Source organism: Euprymna scolopes, chromosome 22 (assembly GCF_053919585.1).
Source record: "Euprymna scolopes isolate OS-2025 chromosome 22, ASM5391958v1, whole genome shotgun sequence".
NCBI classification, from domain to species: Eukaryota; Metazoa; Mollusca; class Cephalopoda; order Sepiida; family Sepiolidae; genus Euprymna; species Euprymna scolopes.
This window is the reverse complement of record NC_136503.1, coordinates 48,893,001-48,914,693: the sequence shown is the minus strand read 5'-3', so window position 1 is coordinate 48,914,693 and position 21,693 is coordinate 48,893,001. Positions and strand designations below refer to the sequence as shown.

At 33.0% G+C, this 21,693-nt stretch overlaps 1 protein-coding gene across 1 annotated transcript in view; it reads right to left on the bottom strand.

Annotated features, from left to right (window-relative positions):
* The window catches only part of LOC145243434 (proton myo-inositol cotransporter-like), a 77,446-nt gene that overhangs the window by 27,864 nt on the left and 27,889 nt on the right, over nt 1-21,693 (bottom strand). The window contains exons 3-4 of the mRNA XM_080106323.1: nt 17,700-17,911; nt 6,999-7,104 (exon numbers count right to left, since the gene is read on the bottom strand). Coding sequence (XP_079962449.1) covers nt 6,999-7,104; nt 17,700-17,911 — 318 coding nt within the window. The remainder of the gene's footprint in view (nt 1-6,998; nt 7,105-17,699; nt 17,912-21,693) is intronic.

Below are 21,693 nucleotides of genomic sequence, written 5' to 3'. Positions count from 1 at the left end.
TACACTGGGTTATTTTCAGTTTGTAACCTAACCAACGCCAGTCGTTTACGAAATTATTAATAAAACAGACCTCTGCTATTGTAGGTACTGCCAATATCCTATCTTTGAAGCTCCTAGTATGGAAAGTCCTCTGAGAATGAATCCCATCTCTTTTTAGGGAGACGTTGGTAAACGAAATCAGAATTATTATCTATATATTAATAGAATAGTGTGTGTATTATTTATTTTGTGTGTCACGCTTACATCAGAGTGACTGTCATTTAATTGTTATGGACTTCCATTTCTTGTAATAAATAATTTTACCAAGAATTCTTCATAAGTTTTGGTTTCAGCTTATAGCTGATGGCACTCCAGTAATCTATTTTTTATAAATAATTTTATCATGAATTCTTCATAAGTTTTGGTTTCAGTTTCGATTATGGCTGAAAGAACTCAAGTTATATATACATACATATATTTTTTACATAAGTTTTTATTTCGGTTTCGATTCAAGCTGATGCACCCAGGTCATATGGAAATGTTTTTTTATTTTTGAAATTGCAACTTTATAATATATAAAAATCGATAGAGCATTAACTCTCTAATAATATATACGAAATCTGCAAGAATTAAAATATCATATTTAACTATTTTGTGATGCTCTATTTTTTGTGGGGCACAGTTTATAAGAATTGTTTTTGTTCCCATTTCTCTTAGCCTTTCTTCCAGGTGTTTCAGGGCTGTTCCTAGTGCTCCCATAATTATTGGTATTATATTGACTGCTTTCAGGTTTTATATTCCTTTCAGTTTTCTGACAAGTTTTTTTTTATTTTTGCTTCGTTTTTCAGTCACTTTAATCTTTACTGTATGACCTGCTGAGGATGGAAAGATCTACAATTTGGCAGATATTTTTTCTTTCTTGCTAATTATTATGATGTCTGATCTTCTTGCTTGGTTGAGTTTATCTGTTTGTACCTCTCTGTCGCAGAGAGTTTTGTGACTTCCGTTTTCCTGAAAGTCCAATGTTTAAGCTCCTCAACCTAACATTCACAGGCATATGATTTGAAATAAACAATAGAAAATACTGCTAAGTCTGCTGCAAAAAAAAGTAGGCTTCCTCTACTGAATTAGTAGATTTCTTTCTCATAACTGCCAGTATGTTATATATCTATAAAGCCACAATTCGCTCATATATGCAATATATATGTTGCCCCATCTGCGCTTGTACCCAAACTACTAGTTTCTTCCTTTCAGCAAGGTACAAAAAGAGTTTCTTACGCAATAGGTCCCACACCGTCTACCAAGCTGCAGCTCTGTCACATCGTGGCATATTGCATCTGTGTGCTTGTTTTACAATTACTTTTATGGAATATGTTTCAATGAAATGACTGTACTAGTACCACCTATTCTACATAAATACCCCCCGACTAACCTGACAAGCAGTAATATTCCATCCCTTCACTGTAAGGGTCTTCAACTTTCTACTCTAATAGCTTTCTCTCTGACCACTTGTTTTCTGGAATTTCCTCTCTGCACCCTGAGTTTCCTGATTCTACTAACATTCAGAAATTTAAATGCAATGTGAACAAATATATTGTTGCACAACTCCCCTCTTAGGATAACCCTATAAATCTGTCCCTTAATCATAGAAGCCCCGTGCTAGGAGAAGGGGGTGGTATTTTTTAAGTTCATCGATGTATATAACATGTTCTCTTCCCTCTTATATACATTTTTTTTATTATAATGTTGTGTAAAATAAATTTCCGATTATTAAGTTATCGATTTGGAAAAAGTTATTGGTTTATTTTTTTGCATGGCGGTTCGGTTTTCTCTGTAAATTTCACACAAAACAGTCCCCTTCTTTGATTTATCGACCTGTCTTCAGCAAAAAAAATAAATAAATAAAATAAAATAAAATAAAATCTTTTAAGTTTCAGGCAGAGGGATCGCCTACTTTCTCAAGGTCGAACAGTAAATGTTTCAATTCTTTCTTTTTTTTTGTTTTGTTTTTTTTTTTTGTTTTTCTTTTATATAATTTGAGAATTTAATGTTCAATCGATATAGTAACCCGATTTTATTTTTAACAAATTAAATAACATTACAGAAGGTGATTGAGAGAAATTAATTAAATTTGCATCGCAATCAAAATAAATTGAAAAAAAATTTATAGTCTGACAATTTGGAACTCAATCAATAGAATTTATTTTTACCTAGCCTTGATTTCCGGCTATGCTCGGGTGTGTGGGGGTGCGTGTTGAGCAAAAACAAAAAAAAAAAAAAAAAATGGTGGTAGGCAGGCAGGCTCGAACCCGTACCGTGAAGGAGGAAAAGAATGTAAAATAAAAAAATGTGACGTGATTGCTCTTGCACTCATCACCAAACTGGAAGTGACGTAGGCTTAAATTAAGGCTAGACAATCGAAAAGAGGGATGACGAAAATATCGGCGAAAAAAGCAACCCCTCCTTGTAGAAAAGTGCCCAATTGAGGGTGAAGGAATTAATGTTTTTGGCCAATTTTTCGATATTTGTCGTCCGAAGGGTTGAGCTTCAAAATGATGCTAATCTCGTGAAAATCCGTCGCCTCTGTCGAAAGTTTTAGGCATACATACATACATACATACATACATACATACATACATACATACATACATACATACATACATTTAAACAGACAGGTGAGATTTATATTATAGAGTAAACTACAAAGGTTTTATGGGCTAGAAGTCTCGAATACGTACGCCAATATATCAAATCAGTCAAATGCAGCAGTCTCTGTGTTGGGATAAGTCAAACCGCAAAGGTAAATTTTTTATAACTTGGACTCCAATTTTGACCACTTGTCATTTATTATTTTGATCTCAAATCAAAATAAAAAACTTTACCCATGTCCAAGTTACCTACATCTAAAATTTCAAGTGTTTAGACCCCAAAATTGGCGAAGGAGTTTGGTAGAATCTGCAAATGTCAACTCTTTTAACTTTGACCTTTTGGCAACCAAATTTTCGCTCCAAAACTGATTAAAATGCTTGCCGCATGTCTGAATACCCGTTATGTATAAATTTCAAATGTTTAGAACCAAAATTGGCTTAGTAGTTTGCTAGACACAGCAAAGGTCAAATCTTTGGAACTTTGACCCCTTGGCAGCTCAAATTTTCGACCCAAACTGATTAAAAAGCTTGCCCTATTTCTGAATACACATTATGTAAAATTTCAAATGTTTAGACCAGAATTGGTTGAGTAATTTGGTAGAGACTGCAGAGGTCAAATTTTATTTTAACTTTGACTCCAATCTTGATCCCTTAAAATTTACTTTTTGGGGCTCAAATCAAATTAAAAATTTGATCCATGTCCAAGTAATCTACATTTAATATTTCAAGTTTTTAGACCCAAAATTGGCTGAGGAGTTTGGTAGAATTTTCAAAGGTCAAATCCTTGACAGCCAAATTTCTGGCCAAAAAATGATTAAGAAGATTTTTCCCAAATCTCAATACCCCTTATGTCAAATTTCGAGTCTCTAGACTGAAAATTGACAGAGTTATTTGGTAGGGAAATGTACACACACACACACACACACACACACACACACACACATACACATACATTTTCACTTTTATAGATATATCTATATATCTATAAAAGTGAATGTGTCTGTCTGTCTGTCTGTCTCTGTACATTTCCGTACGCAATAATTCTGTCAATTTTTAGTCTACAGACTCGAAATTTGATATACAGGGTACTGAGATTTGGGAAAATCTTTGTGATTGGTTTTTGGCCAGAAATTTGGCTGTTAAGGGGTCAAAGTTCGACGATTTGACCTTTGAGAACTCTACCAAACTCCTCCGACAATTTGGGGTCTAAACACTTCAAATTTTAGATATAGGTTCCTTGGACATGGATCTAACTTAATAACTCGATTTGAGCCAAAAACAATAAATTTTAAGGGGTCATAATAGGGGTCCAAGTTTTTAAAAAAATTGACCATTTTTTTATTTTCATTTTTTTGTTTTTTTGTTTTTTGCTCAGCATACACCTCCAAACACCTGGGCTACGCCGGGCACCCATGCTAGTAGATACATAAATATATAAGGAAAGAGTTTCGTGTTTACTATAACCTTTTTACGTAAACATTACGTAAGTATAGATCATGTAGAATATCTGCATAAATATAATTACACGTAATAGTTAACTAAAGATGGTCATCCCATAAGAAAGCCGAAAAAACTAGTAGGGAATGAATTAAAATGATTATTTAAAGAATATGTAAATTAGCTAGATCTTTTTCTAGTGAATGTAATTCCATGACCCATATCGTAAAAAGTTTTATTTTCTTTTTAAATAATAAAAAAAAAGGTTTTTAATATAAATATTAATACGCAAAAAAAAAATTATAGGAGTATATGTACTCGTATACGAATCAATAACATTTTCTTTCCTTTTTTTTTTTTAACCAGTGTGTTGAATTGTTGAATTTTTGTGCGTGTTTTTTTTTTTGTTTTTTTTTCTGAATTGTAGTATATTTATGTGCGAGTACGGTAAGGTTTTGTTTTTTTGTTTTTTTTTTCTTTTATTCCAAAGACCGATTCGTGTTCATGCGTAACAAATGAATCATTTTGGATAGGTTTCATTAAATAGTGGGATAGTTTTGGTTAACAATTATCTCTAAAATTGTTGCCAATGTCAGAGTGTGGTATCTTATGTACAACTAGTAAGTAATTTGTTGGCTTACAAGTTCATTAGTGCATTTATTATAAGTAGTAATTATTGTGAGTAAGATCATTTACAGCATAATCACGTTTGACACATCGGTTCCCGTCAGATCATCGAAGTTAAACAACGATGAGCCTGGCCAGTACTAGATGGGTGACCATTTGGGACTTTCAGGTGCTGCATGCGCTCTCCGCTCATCTCGGCATTGTTTCCAGTCTTGCTACTGGACTCAAGCAGTGCCGATTCAAGAGAGGTGTGGTTGGGGACTGCACAACTCTTGTCACATAATTACACGTGCAGCTGCCCCTACAGAAGGTATGCTTTGTCTTTCGAGACTGAACGGGGGCATCGGAAGATTATTTGTTCTAATAAGTAACGTTTATATTTCTTTTTACTTACGATAAAGTAAATAATTTGTGTACGAAAAATCAATTGTGCAAATGAATAAGATTTATTTTTTCTTGTAAATATAATCACGTAGAATGCGTATGATCATCGGCTTCAGAGGTTACAATTAGTTGAATTCGATACTTAAAAAGAGAGAGAGAGAGAGAGGGGGGGGGGAGAGAGAAGGAAACGTAAGAAAACAACATACCCGAATGCAAACCACTGGAAAAAAAAAAGACAGAGAAGAAAGAAGGATGGTTGTTTTTGTTTTTACGGCATATCAACCCTTTTCGAGTTATTTAATGTCGAATCCAAAGATTTTGAAGAAAAATTTTTTTAATAGAATATATTTGTTGTTTTCAAATCGGATTCTATTTAACCCATAGTTAGGACCCTGACAGGTACTACCACTCCGGGTCAGAGTGGACCTGGGAGCAATGGCAATTAAAGGGTGGCTCCACACTTCCCAAAGCCCGCAAGCTGGGGCCTCGTCACTGGATATAGTTTAAGGTCATATCCAGAACCAAGAAAGCAGGAAGGCAAGAGAAAGGAGTGGAACCTGTTCTTATTTACTTATACCTGCTATCGTTTTTCTATAAGAAAGGTCACTTCAAAAAAAAAAAAGGGTTTGGCAATGTCGACGTGCATAGTTAAACGCTTTCAAGGAGTTGGCTTGGTGCATCCGGAATCAGATTGAGTTTGCTGTCTAAGTCGATATGATGCGAAAAGCCGAAATCGACAATGAAGACAGTGCATCACTGGTTGCCACTCTTAGTGCATCTCGAGAATATATTTTACAATTAATAATAATATATATAAGAAATAATCAGTCTAATTCTTGACTTTAGAATAATATAAAATTTCAGTTGACAAATTATAAAAATAAACGGTTAGTTCTCTTTTTCTCATAAATAATTCTCTTCTTACCCACTCCTGCTATTCTAAAAGAAAAGCCCTGTTCGATTGGCCAAGGCGTTCCTCCTTGACCAATCAGTGAACAGTCTATTTGTCGAGCTAAATACGAAAAATCCCTGTTCTTGCTCTTTTTCGAATGGGACGCCAAGCTATCAACAAGCGAGAACCTTCTTCTTCTTCCTCTTCTTTACTGAATGTGACTACCTATTTGAACATTCTAAGAGCTGTCTATTCTTGGACGCAAAAGAACTTTCTGTAATTATAGTTAGACTTCAAAAGCCGCAAACACAATCAGTTTTACAAGTATTTCCTTTGTTATTGTTCTATTTGAATCAAGACAAATATTATCCTTATCGCAGTCTTGGTCCTGAGTATGACCTTAAACTATATCCGATGGTGAGACCCCAGCTTGCGGACTTTGTAGAGTGTGGAGCCGCCCCTTAATTGCCATTGTTCCCAGGTCCACTCTGACCCGAATTGGTAGTTCCTGTTAGGGTCCCAATTATGGGTTAAATAGAAACCGACTTGAAAAAAAAAAATATATATATATATTCTATTAAAATCTTTTTCAAAATCACTGGATTCGGCATTAAATAATCTTAAAAGGGTTGACATGCCGTAAAACAACCAACCAACCTTATCTCAGTCTTGTGTGTGTGTGTATTCTATACCTCTTTTTTTTCTTCTTTTTTTTTAACATTAACTCCAACTTCGGCCAGCGAGAACCGAATCGCTCCCTGTAAAATCATTTTCAAAATCGACACTATAATGGTTTAAGTTAAATAAAAAATTTAAAAAATGGCAAGTTGCATTGAGAACATATTTATCAGCTTTTATCTAACAATTATGACTACAATCTCGTAACTTTTTTTTATTTATTTTAATAACTGTTATATAGGTTAAGATTTGCTCTGCTTTGTTCATGTTTAAGCTCAGATGACCGTAAAGTTCATTGTTCGTAAATGATATGTATGGAAAACCCCAATCAAAATTGAAACCCGTTTTCTTACATCACAGTATTTACGCCGGAAAATTGGGCGAAAAATTGAAGTCCACATCCGACCATAAGTGCCCGCCTTACAGAAGGGGTTTTCATCATCCGTATGAATACATCGCCTGCAAAAAAAAAAAAAAAAAAAAAAAAAAAAAAGAGAGAGAGAGAGAAAGAGAAATCGGATTACGACGTTTTTGTTTAACATTTCATCTGACAACGTTCTCATATGGGACCCCTTATGAAACTTCCTTTCAATTCTATGAAATTAATGGGGCAAGAATTGTTTCATTTTCATAAAGAACAAGACTTTTTCAGGATATCAGATTTAAATTGAAAAAAAAAATGACCTGTGTGAATAAAACTTACGTAGGCAACGAGCAAATTTTGGGTAATTTGAGAAATTATTTCCATGTCACATAAAACGTCATGCTTTAATAGTTATACATTTTGCTTTGAAAAATTTTTGCTAAGTTGGAAATTTTGTAAATAGTAAGAATAAACTCATATGAATCAGAATGGCACGATTTTTTTGAGCGGCTTCATTCTGTTGTTGAGGGGGGGTAGCAGAGCATAAAGAAACACACAAACACATACACACACACACATACACACACACATATATATATATATATATATATATATATATATATATATATATATATATATATTTGGTAAAATTGGTAATTAGTAAAAACTTGAAGAGAGTGCTCAATACTATTGCAGAGCAAATATGTGTTTTATTTTTTTATTACCGTTTTATCTGTTGGCTACATATGTTTCAGATGTTGGACCATGTTTACGATATATATATATATATATATATATATATATATATATATATATATATATATATATATATATATATATATATATACTCTTCGGGGTACAATGGATAGGATCTTTTCTCTGCGACAAGTCTCTGAGAAAGTTCGAGAAAAGAACCAAGAGCTATACATAGTGTTCATTGATCTTACTAAAGCCTTTGACACTGTCAACCGAACTGCCCTATGGAAAATCCTTAAGAAAATTGGTATACCTGACAATATGCTCAAAGTTATAACATCCTTCCATGATGGCATGAAGGCTTCAGTGATGTCCAATGGGGACTCTTCTGAGCCTTTCAATGTGACCAATGGAACAAAACAAGGTTGTGTAATGGCTCCAGTACTATTCGCCCTTTACTTCTCTGTTATGCTGAAATATGCATTTGCAGATGTTGACACGGGCGTTTATTTCCAATTCCGTACAGATGGTGGGATTTTTAATCAACAACGCTTCAAAGCGAAAACACTTCTCCGAAGAACCATTATAAGAGATTTGCTGTTTGCAAATGCTGCTGCTGCTATATATATATATATATATATATATATATATATATATATATATATATATATATATATATATATATATGGCAGCAGCATCTGCAAACAGCAAATCTCTTATATATATATATATATATATATATATATATATATATATATATATATATATATATATACTAGCGGGGGTACCCGACGTTGCCCGAGTGTTTGTTTCCGGGACGGGGGGGGGTTAAAAAATGTTATGGTAGGTAAGTAGGAAGGATCAAACCCTGAGTCATGAGTAAAAGTAGGAAAATAAAGTGTGAAAAAAAACAAAAAAAACATCTGCAACGTTAACAGTTCGGCCACCAAGAAAAGTCCATTCCAGTTGTTTAGGAAAAAAAAAAAAAAAACGACTACGGTAGGTCGGCGCGAACGTGAAAATATAATGTGAATTGTCCAGCACGCTAACCACTACGCCACAGAGCACTGCAGCTTAGTTTAGTGATTTTAAATAACTTGACATGAAAGAACTACGAAGCCAAACCGGTGTTCTCTTCTCAACTGTTCCTTATGAACGATCCCCAAACGGTGTTAAGTGGTGGCAGGGGGAGAAGGAATTTATTAGAGAGAAAATATTTTACCACTTCCATTGATCTTAACCGATTTTGGCCGTGACTTCTAAGCAGAAAAAGTATAGAAATCTAAGATTATCGAGGAATTTGAGAAATAATAAGCCTATAACACACCTCAGATATTGTTCTGCCGTTTGTGCATATTATATTTGCATGAAATATCTTGATTTTTAATCCTATTAATGTCAAAATCAGACGGGAAAAAATGAGTTCATGTTATTTATATAGAAGAAGAGAAGAGAAGAAGATATATATATATATATGTGTGTGTGTGTGTGTGTGTGTGTGTGTGTGTGTGTGTGTGTGTGTGTGTGTGTGTGTGTATTGTCAAAACATTGCTAATTCACTGCCCGTATAGCGCAACAAGCTCCGGCTGTCGTTTGGGCGATCGGGTTTAGATTCTGGCCCGAGGTAGTTGCTTGTCTAGCCGCACTGATGAGTTGCGAAACAGTACTGCATGTGGATGACTATATATATATATATATATATATATATATATATATATATATATATATATATATATATATATATATATATATCAAGGTTATGGGGGGTTTATAAAGCATAAAAACCATGTTGTTTTTTTATATTGTAAACGGTCCTCCGATCTTGATCACAAAAAAGTAACAAAATAAAAATGAAAGACGTTGGGAAAAAATGGAAATTTCTATTTTAGGCTGCGTTCATTCCTTGCAACAATGTTCGAAAGTTTACGTGAATTATTTTTACCGTTCGTAGAGAGAGGAGTGTCGTACTTTTTTTAATTTTTAAATTTATAACGCGTTTTCGTTCACTTCAACCGGCAATACATAAGTTTAGAAACAGAAACAAGTGTGTTGAACAGTAAAAATAATATTTATATTAATAGTTGTCATTATAATAGTTGGAAAAAATATAATAGTAAATAATTATAAAGTAATAATAACAATGGTGATTATTATTTTTTATTTTTTTTTTCATTAATTTAAGAAGACTGTGAGGAGCATATCGGTCCAATTGATAAAAACTAAAAGCAAAGTAATATATATATATATATATATAACTACTTCATTTATTCGCATAAATTTAATATACGAAAGTATAGATTTATGCGTAAACTTTAAGTATTTACTTCAAAAGTGCTCAATACGTAGGTAGAGCTAGTTAGTAATTTATAAAATATATATGGCGATTAAGCTACACTGAATATTCTGCGTTTCATCCAACTATAGGATTCGTCAGGCTTGTGCGCGAATTCTGTCGTTGCTTCTTGTTTTTATATATGTTGAGGATTTCTAGTCGGCAAATCAGCTTTCTAGTATCCACCACGCCCCTTCCTACCAGCCAATGGGCATGCATTTTATCAAACAAAGGATCTGTTTTAGAACTAGGTTAGTGGTTTTAGGTGGCCGTTCTCCTTTTTTATTTTTATACATATAAATATATCTATGTGCACACAACAATGCACATACATATACATATATATATATATATATATATATATATATATATATATATATATATATACATATATATACATATATGTATGTGATCGTTTATGTATATTCATGTTTATTTAATTTATTTATTTGTTTTTTTTCTATTGTTATTGTTAGTTTTAAAGCTATTTTGTATCGCTATCCTAGAGTAAGTTTTATTTTGTGAACACAGTTGTTTGCTATTTCCCGCCTACAGTTTAATAGATTTTGAGGTTTCTACACTTTGCCCAGTCCAAAATAAATGTCTAACAAAAAGCGTAGTTTATCAAGCAACAATATTTGCGAAAGAAAACCCGAATAACAAGAAATATTACATAGGCATGACTTCCTTAGATTTCAAAACCCGATACTATGACCACAAAAGCACATTCAAAAATAAAAAACACCGTATAAAAACAACACTAGCGAATAAATACTGGGAACTCAAAGAAAGCGGACATTCGCCGGTAGTCGAATGGAAAATAATGAGACAAACTACCACATGCAGACATTTAGACGACCCATGTAAATTATGCCTCCATGAAAAATTTTCTATCCTGTACTTTAAAGAACCTCAAAATCTATTAAACTGTAGGCGGGAAATAGCAAACAACTGTGTTCACAAAATAAAACTTACTCTAGGATAGCGATACAAAATAGCTTTAAAACTAACAATAACAATAGAAAAAACAAATAAATAAATTAAATAAACATGAATATACATAAACGATCACATACATATATGTATATATATGTATATATATATATATATGTATATGTATGTGCATTGTTGTGTGCACATAGATATATTTATATGTATAAAAAAGAAAAAAAAAAGGAGAACGGCCACCTAAAACCACTAACCTAGTTCTAAAACAGATCCTTTGTTTGATAAAATGCATGCCCATTGGCTGGTAGTAAGGGGCGCAGTGGATACTAGAAAGCTTATTGGCCGACTAGAAATCCTCAACATATATAAAAACAAGAAGCAACGACAGAATTCGCGCACAAGCCTGACGAATCCTATAGTTGGATGAAACGCAGAATATTCAGTGTAGCTTAATCGCCATATATATTTTATAAATTACTATATATATATATATATATATATATATATATATATATATATATATATATATATATATATTCAAATTTAGTTGGACGTTGATTGCGTCTTGTCGGTTGACCAGAATAATCTCATATGAGTAAATGATTTTTTTTCATTATAATAGTAATAATTATAATAGTGGTAGTAATGATAATAATAATAATAATAATTATTATTATTATTGTTGTTATTGTTATTATTATTATTATTATTATTATTATTATTATTATTATTATTATTATTCACTAGGAGTAGTCATACAGGCTACCATCAAATATTTCTCCTTGAGGACAACTTATGGCGCTATCTGGAGTCTAAGTGACAACAAGTCACCCCAGACTTCCAGTACTCTTCGCCTCTCTCGATAACCATCGTGTTTGCATTTGTATTAACGTAACGGCCGCTTACCATTGATTTCTCGTTGACAGCAACTATTGATCTTCACTGGAATTTAGGGAGCAAGAAGCTTCTCTAATTATTATTATTATTATTATTATTATTATTATTATTATTAACTAACAAACAAAACAAGAAAACGTTTCTAACCGAAATTTTGATTTAAACTTGAAATTTATGGTTAAACAAGGAATTGTCTTACACATGTTCGGGTGTTTTATGTTTCTGCCTTTGTCTACATTTTTTTCTGGCCAAAAGCGACAACAGCGACGGAGTTTAAAAAATAACAAACGAAACAAGAAAGCGTTTATAACCGAAATTTTAATTTGAACTTGAAATTTATGGTTAAACAAGGAATTGTCTTACACATGTTCGGATGTTTTATGTTTCTGTCTTTGTGTACATTTTTCCGGTCGTCAGCAAAATCAACGGCGGAGTTTAAAAAAAAAATAGCAGAGGGAAAAAAAAAAAGCTTTTCTAACTGAAATTAGTATTTAAAAATTGAATTCACAGTTAAACGAAGACTTGTTTTTCACATATTTGGATGTTTTATGTTTCTGTTTTTGTGTACATTTTTCTGACTAAAAGCAACATCGGCAGAGGAGTTTAAAAAAAACGGACAAAGTAAGCTTTTCTAACTGAAATTATTATTATTATTATTATTATTATTATTATTATTATTATTATTATTATTATTATTATTATTATTCTACTTATTATTATTATTGTTCTACTTATTATTATTATTTTTATTTTTGTTATTATCATTATCATTATTATTATCATTATTATCATTGTTATTATTATTTTTTTTAAAATTTACTTTATTAGTTATTACTATTACCACTAATATTATTACTAGTGGTGGTGGTGGTGGTGGTGGTGGTTGTAATGGTGGTATGTTTTTATTATTCTTTATTATTACTGTAGCTGTAATGGTAGGTGTGGTTTTTTGCTGTTATTGCTATTGTTGTTTTTACTGTTAATATTATTGCCACCGATATTAGTGTTGCTATTATCATTGTAGATTTTATTTCTATTGTTGTTGGTGGTGGTAATGGGAATAGTGGTGGTGATGGAGGAAAAAGGTCGGGAGGGGATCTTAGACCTTGGTGGGGAACCCTCCTAGAGATAATGTCTCAATAAAACTATCGTTGGTGGTGTAACCTTAAATTCACTAACCCCATTTATGGGAGAATGTCAAATCAAAATATTGAAAATAACGACGTAAATAAGGCTAGAACATCTTGTGATGGTCTCACGTCAGATAGATGTCCCACTGGTCAACAGGGTGGGTCCCGTCGTCATCGTACAACTATTCGACATTCTGAGGATGTGGCTGGATATAGGGGGAGTGAGAATTGCCAGAGAGGGTACCAAGACACGAAGGGAGTTGGAATAGGAAATGTAAAAAAAAACATGGACGGATGAGGAAAGAATAGTACTGTGGGAATGCATTGTAAGAAGTGGAAGTACCAAATCTGGTGGATATATCCGAAAAATGAAGGAAGAATGGGAACCGAGAAGAGGGGGAACTAGGAGTGTCGCGAGTTTGGTATCCCAGTTAAAACAAATTAAAAATAACAACCTACTTTCAGTGATTGCAAGAGAAGAGATTGAATGGATGGTTAGGAATGAAATGAATAACGAAAGTAAAATTGATGAAACTAGCCCTGATGAAAGAACTGAGAGAGTGGAAGTGCAGAAGGGAAATGTAAACGATGATGGGAGGCGTACAACTGAGGAGGTATGGAATCCTATGGTTAGGGGAAGTAATGAGAAAGAGTTTGAAGGATATAAGGCAAATGAGATCATTGACTCTGAGACAATGGAGCCAGTGAAAGGAGCAGATGTATGGAGAAGTGGTGATGAAGTTCGAACTTTGACTTCTGTAGAAAAAGAAGTACTTCAGAAGTTAAGAGAGGTTCTTCTTAGAGACGATATTATAGAGATTCCAAGTATGAAGAGTAGTGATAGGCGGAAGGTGAAAAACGAGGTAAAAATAATTCAAGGAGTAATTCACAACATCATAAGAAAGAACATATCGATTACGGAACTTAACAGGCTTCTATATGCAGCGTCATACGTTATTGCGAATCGTCTTGGCTTATTACAGAAGAAAAAGGGAAAAATGAAGGATAGAAGGCCACACTGGCAGAGGCGGCTTGAAGAAAGTATTAAACGGTGGCGGAAAGACATTGTTAGAATCGAAGAAATAAGAAAAGGAGTTAAACTAGGAGAGAAAGCTAAGGACGAGCTTGAAAGGAGGTATAGATTGCTGGAAAAGGGAACGATGAACGTTCTAACAATGTTGAAAGAGAAGGTCCACACTGGTGGTATAAAAATTAGGAACTTTGTTGGAAAAAGTGTTGCATTTCGGCAGAATAATCAGTCTCAGCTGTATAAAGAATTAAATGGTAGTAAACAAGGAAGTAGTAAACAAGGAAGTGGGATTTGGTCCGTCAAAGTGCGATATAATAAGAAGGCTAGCTGGTTGGGAGAGATCAGAGAAAGGCTATCAGAAATGCAGCAGATAAAGAATGTTGAAATAACCATCGATGACGTTAAAGCTGGCATACGAAGGATGGCAAACTGGAAGGCACCTGGTTCAGATGGAGTGATGGGCTTCTGGTTTAAACAGTTCCCATGCCTTTATCCACCTATAGCTGCTGCTATGTAAAGGGTTGTAGAGTTGGGAGATGTCCCTGATTGGCTTGTGAAGGGAAGAACAACACTGATTAGGAAATATCCTGCAAAAGGAACAGATGTCAATAATTATAGACCAATTACATGTCTGCCATTGATGTGGAAACTGTTGACTGGAATATTTGCGGAGAAAATTTATGAACATCTAGAGAGTAATGATGAATAAAAGGGGTGCCGGAAAGGCTCGAGAGGTACTGAAGAACAACTACTAATTGATAAAGCAATAATGCAGGATGCGAAGAAGAAGAAGAAGAAGAAGAAGAAGAAGAAGAAGAAGAAGAAATCTGAGCGTAGCATGGATCGATTACAGAAAGGCTTATGACATGGTTCCTCATTCATGGATACGTGAAATACTATTGATGATGAAGGTTGCTGAGAATGTGGTAGGGCTTTTGGAGACAAGTATGGCTCAATGGAAAACGGTGCTGACAGCAAACAGAGAGGAGATGGGGCAGGTTGGCATTAAATGTGGGATATTTCAAGGAGATTCGTTATCACCACTTCTTTTTGTAATGATAATGATACCACTGAGTATCCTCTTGAAGAGAGAAAAACTGGGGTATAACTTTGGATATGGTGACAGACGCCTCAACCATCTACTGTTTATGGATGATTTGAAAATATTCGGTAGAAATGAAAAGGAAATAGAGAGACTGGTAGAACTTGTGGGGACATACTCAGAAGACATTGGGATGGATTTTGGGATTAGTAAATGTGCGGTGCTGGTGATGAAAAGAGGAGTAAAGGTTCATTCGAATGGAATAGTGCTGCCAAATGGAGAAATCATGAAAGAAATAGAAGATAGAGGATATAAGTATTTAGGAGTGCTGGAGGGTGTAGGCATCATGAACAGAGAAATGAAAGAAAAAGTCAGGAAGGAGTATCTTAGAAGAGTGAAATTAATTGCAAAGTCGAAACTGTATGGAGGAAATCTAATGAAAGCAGTAAATGCATGGGCAGTCAGTGTTTTGAGATACAGTGCGGGAATTTTAGAATAGTCTGACAAGGACTTGCATGTCATGGATATCAAAACAAGAAAAATTTTAGCAATATTTGGTATATTTCACATTCGAAGTAGCGTAGCAAGGCTGTATCAAAAGAGGAAAGATGGTGGGAGAGGATTGAAAAATGTAAAAGATTGTGTTAGAACCGAGGAGATGTCGTTGAAGGAGCATGTGGTTAGAAGTGGGGGGTGGATGCTTAAGGTTGTGGCCAATGACGTGGAGGTATGTGAGACCAAGGCTGATTATGTGAAACGTATGGATAGAGAAAGGGCAGAGGAACTGGCTAGGAAGAAAATGCATGGAAGGTTCTTCCAGGATATAGCAGAAGTGGCTGATGAAAGATCATGGCAATGGCTTAGAGCTGGGTATCTGGCTAAGAGTACTGAAGCTTTTGTTTGTGCAGCACAAGAGCAGGCATTAGGAACACGATTGTTCAAGAGCAGGCATTAGGAACACGATTGTTCTAGGAGAGGAAATTGCTGCAGAATGCTGGATGTGTGGTAAGACCCCAGAGTCAATTGCGCACCTTGCAGCAGGGTGTAGTGGACTGGCCCAGAGAGAGTACCGCAAAAGACACGATCGTATGGGAACTATTTCTTGATCATGTCTTTTGTGTTGACGAAAGCGTTCAGTAAAGTTAACAGGGTTTCAACAAATCTCACCAGATGTGAATACTAAATAGGAAAATGGGTCACCAGCTTCCAAGGACAATGTCAACATTTTTTTTTTTTTTACAGAGGGGTCACCACTTATCAAGGCCCGGAGGCCACTCGAGGATAAGGGTTATTGAGTGTACAGTAGTCAATGGGAAATTTTCTTAGTAATCGTTAGTAGTGGAAAGTAGTAGGTAAATTGGATTATTTAAGGGGACGGTTCATCAAGGCCAAGAGGCCACTCGAGGATAAGGGTTAAAGAGTGTACAGTAGAAATTGTACATTATACATCGCCACTAAACTATAAACCGTCTTTATTTAAAGGGATCATTGGAATATAAAGAGGGTTGTCCAACAGGCTGGCTATTGCTTAAAACAGAATGTGGTATTTGATAGTTCCATCTCGTAAGTACAAAAACAGGTAATTATGTCTTATTGTCACAACAGCTAACCGAAAACTGGATCACCTTTGGCACCAAACTCTTTGAGTTCCAATTTTAAAGTTGAGTTTGCACAGAAATGTTTTCTCGTCTACGCAATTACATAAGTCTAAGTTTTGCTATACGTGTACCAAGCCGAATCACAACTCAACATAACACAAGATATTGCATCTACATCCAAATAAAATAGATCTATTGTGCAACTGCTGCAATAGTGATTTTATTTTCTTTATATCTAGCAAGGCTAGAAGATAAATATCTATGCAAACAGCACTGTCCTCATACAATTCATAATTCTACTTCATTTCTCTACAAACAGGACTTTTCTACACAATTAACCTATGCAATTATTAAAAATGTTAAGGATTATATGATTTGACACCAAATTCTGCAAGCCAGGTGAGATAAAACCCAATGTCTACTGACTGAACATATTTTTGTACTCTTGTCTGCGTAACTCTTTCCCGGCCATGTTTGTTGTTGCTGATGAAATTGTATGAATAAAATTGGTTTAAATTATAGATGAAGAAGTTTGTTCTTATAAAAAAATTTTTTTAAAAAGCATGAATGAACTGAATCATTTTTGAGTCACAATTTTGAAGTTGAGTTTGCAAAGAAGCGTTCTCTCACCTACGCAATTACATAAGTCTAGGTTTCACTGCACATGTACTAAGCCGAACCACAACTCGACATAACACAAGATATTGTATGTACTTACAAATAAAATAGATCTATTGTGCAACTGCTACAATGGTGACTCGTCTTTATTTATAACCAACAAGGCTAGAAGATGGATATCTATGCAGCAAACCTTTCCTCACACAATTAACAATTCTTCATCCCTACAACCTGGGTTTACTTCAAATCATTTCTGAGCACCAATTATCAGTAGAACCCATCATAAGTGTTGTAAAGCATCATAATGGTAAGCACTACTACAACCACCACCACCACCACCACCACCACCACCATCATAAACATCATCATAAACATCATCATCATTTATATTATCATTACCAGATTTTTCCTTGGAGTGATGAACCTCTTGAAAGCTCTCTCTGATCTCTGCAATTTCTTCCTCGACGTTCACACCATTACGCATTCTGATGATAGCTTTTCTGGCTTCTTTCCGGCGTGATCTTTGCATCAGCCAACGCGGTGATTCGGGTAGGAACAGGAGACCAACGAATTGGATCGCACCTAAAATACCCTGAAATCCCCAAATGTATCTGTGTGAAAAATAAAAATAGAATAAAATACAGGGTGACCCCACCCCACCCCTCTCAAAGAAAATGACACCCACGGAACCCTTAATAAAATTCACAATTCCTTTTTCGCAATCCAACCATATGTGGTACAAATAAACTTAACTGAATTGTTCACCAAGTTTCAGTTTTTTTTTTGTTTTGTTTTTTGTTTGTTTGTTTGTTTGTTTTATCGCCGTTCAATGATAATTACACCTGGATATGACATGCAAAATTGTTAATAATTCTAGCATATTCCTTTTTCGGTACTGACTTGATTTGTGATAAAGAGTCAAAAGTGCGATGCTTAACTCCGCTTTTACAGTGGCAAGTTGAGCAGATGCCCTGAATAAACCCAGTTATAAGACACAAGTCTATCAGCGATTGCACCCCAAATCATTTATTTATGCACCTATACACCTGGATATAGTGTTGGCATTCATAAATGGTCACCATTCCAATTAGTAACCAGGTTCAACATTGCTTAACTTTGGTGGTAAGATAAGAATCTATTCTATCAACGTGATTAAGCCTTAAATATATCACCTTTGTCTAGTTTTTAGATACATAGTCTTTCAAAATTGTAAGCCTTTTTCTCATTTAACTTGGTAACATTTAGAATAAAACATCAACAAACGAAAAATAAAAATCTAAAAATAAGAAAAGAAAAAGTATATTCTAAATAGATAATATAGATGATAAATGAGATTCAAGATGTCTTAAAGGTTCTGATTGGTTGAACAAGATCATGTGACGTTAGAGTTCGTTTCTAGACTTAAAGATTCATAGGTTCAAAGCTGCAAGTAGAACAGATAGCCTGAATAAACACTTGAGTGTAGTGTTTGCTTACAGCACTTGATATTCTTAAATCGTGACACATCTAAGTACTAACCAGGCTCAATGTTGCTTTGGTGATATGATGAGAACCAGTCTGTCAACATGATAAAGCCCAAAATAGATCCTTTTTGTCTGATTTTTTAGATGTATTATCATTATTTATATTATTTTTAAACAAACAATTCTCATCATAAACGGTGATATATATATATATATATATATATATATATATATATATATATATATATATATATATATATATATATATATACTAGATAATCTACCCAGCGTTGCCCGGGAATCATAACATTCATTTTTGCCCCCTTCTCCTGTTTACTATGTCATCATATATGATGCAATCTGCTATAACATTATATATGATGTACACTTTGAACAAACAAACAGACAGGTATACGGCTTTATATATATATATATATATATATATATATATATATATATATATATATATATATATATATAATTGATATTTTTTAATAAAATTTTAATATATTAAAATTCCGGTAATGTTCACAAACCAATAAAATTAAAATCAAAATTAATTGACTCAATTATTTAAGCGTCATGATTATCAGTTTTCATAATCGAACATGCATATAATATCTCAGCAAAAATCAAGACAACAAAATATAAAATGAGAACATCATATTTGTATTTTCTTATACGTTACAATTGTTTCATAACTATTTGGACAATTTTAAATATTATATCATTCAAAAATATTCCAACATAGCTACTCTTCGAGTGGCAAAATACACTAGTTATACATATATGAATACATTCACAATCTCTATTTTAAGAGATCGAGCAATTGGACCTACCTCCACATCACTCTCATATTTTCTTTTTGTTTTAATTTTTCGGTAGCCTTCGTATTTAGTAATCGCCCCATTTTTGTATATTCTACTTTTTAATGATATTTCAACCAATTACCTATTTTAATATTAGTTTAATCTTTTGTGCGTGTTTTTTTTTATTTTAATAATTGTTTTTTTTTCCCCCAATTCATTTATTTAATTGATTTATTTCCAAAATACTAATCTACCATTTCAAATTCTTGTTTCTGCTTAGATTTTCACTATTTCTTCATCACTCAGTAGTTTCATATAAACTTTTTTTACATGCTACGATGTAATAATTAATTTTGCTTAACATGTTATTTCTTAAGAAAGAAACTGTCATTAAATGGTTAATTTAAACAGTATTGATTAAAACTTATCCTCACCCCATACTGTTTATGCCAATAATTTAAATTTGAGATTTATTCTTTCAATTCTTATCATTATCTAAGTATTTTATTTCAATTGTTTATCTTTCTTGTTCTTTATCATCCGTAATATATTTACGTTCTAAGGGAAATAACTCTATTTAGTCAATTTTTAACAATTCAATAATTTATCGAAATTCCGTGCAGTAATATTTTAATATTTTGACTTTAGTATTTATTAGTCACCTTTTTTTTTAATTTTAAACTTATAATTCTAATTTTATTGTTATTATAACAATCTCAGTTCAATTTCTCTCTTAGTTTTCTTCAACTTTATGTTTTGATTAAATTTATTTTAACCCATTCTAATATCTTGCAGTTACTTAATGTGAGATTTTTTTTTATTCTTGTGTTATTGAAATTACTCGGGTGTTATTTTATTACCCATTATTTATTACCCATAACTATTATTAAAATTAAAATTACTTCTATTTCTCTTATTTAGGTTATAATTATTTTATTTATTATATGTTAAGTTGATGATCTAATAATTTATTTATTGCACCATTTTAAAATTCTAGTATTAAATTTAAACATTCTCTTTCCATACTTACATTTCACCCTCTACATAATCTGTAAATTTTTCCTTTTTTAAATTTATTTCAATCAGGTTTTAGGTGTGATAACAGGAATTTATTTCTATGAAGACAGCTTTGTATAGCATCTAACTTTTTGTTTAGATTTCCTCTTTAGAATTCACTATGTGGTATGCTTCAAGAAAACATAGATTACATCTTTTTGAGTTCCTCGGTTTATACTTTCTAGCTTTATCTACTATTGACCATTTTAATTCAAAATCTTCTTATTCTTACGTAGTTCTCTAAACCAATCACCTAATGCAGGTGTGTTTCTCTGCTTATTTTTAATAATTATTTTTGTTCTATCCTTATTTCTATCATCATCCCTACTTGGTTCATTATCCAATCCAATTTTAAAAGATGCAATATGATTTCAGTATATTTCCTTAAAAAAACATTCAGTTCTCCCTAGATATATCTTTTTACAATTATCCACCTAAACTTCACATTTGTATACAATTTCAGAAATTAAGCAATTGGCCTCCAATGGACATTCGGTAGGTATAGTTACATTTTCTCCACCAATTTAGTTCACCTGATTCAATCCTTTTATTATTCACTATTTTATTTATTTTACCATTATTAGAACCTATTATAGTATTAAGTAGGTTGATTGAGAATGAAAGCTTAACTGTGTTCTTATTAATTATTTTACTTAATCTATTTTCTGGAGAGAAGTTCTTATCAATTATTTTTAAAAATTCTTTTGGGATATTATTTTGTATACGTTTGCTGAAAGGAGGATTAAACCGGACTTGTTTTTTGCATTTATTTTCCTTATTCTCAATATTATTGTGACTATTATATGCTTCCTCATTATTTTTAATTTCATTCTTTTTATTCTTCCTTTTCTTCTTCTTGTTTTTATACTTATTTTTATTCTTTACATTTCTTCTTTCTTTCCTTGCCATGTTATATGATATTGTGTAGTCTGTTCTGCTATTTTTATTATCCACCTTCTTTATGTATTTGATTTTTATTTGATATTCTGATCTAATTAAAGCTTCATTATAACAATCATTATTCTTATCGAATATATTCTCATTTCGTGATAACCTGAATATTCT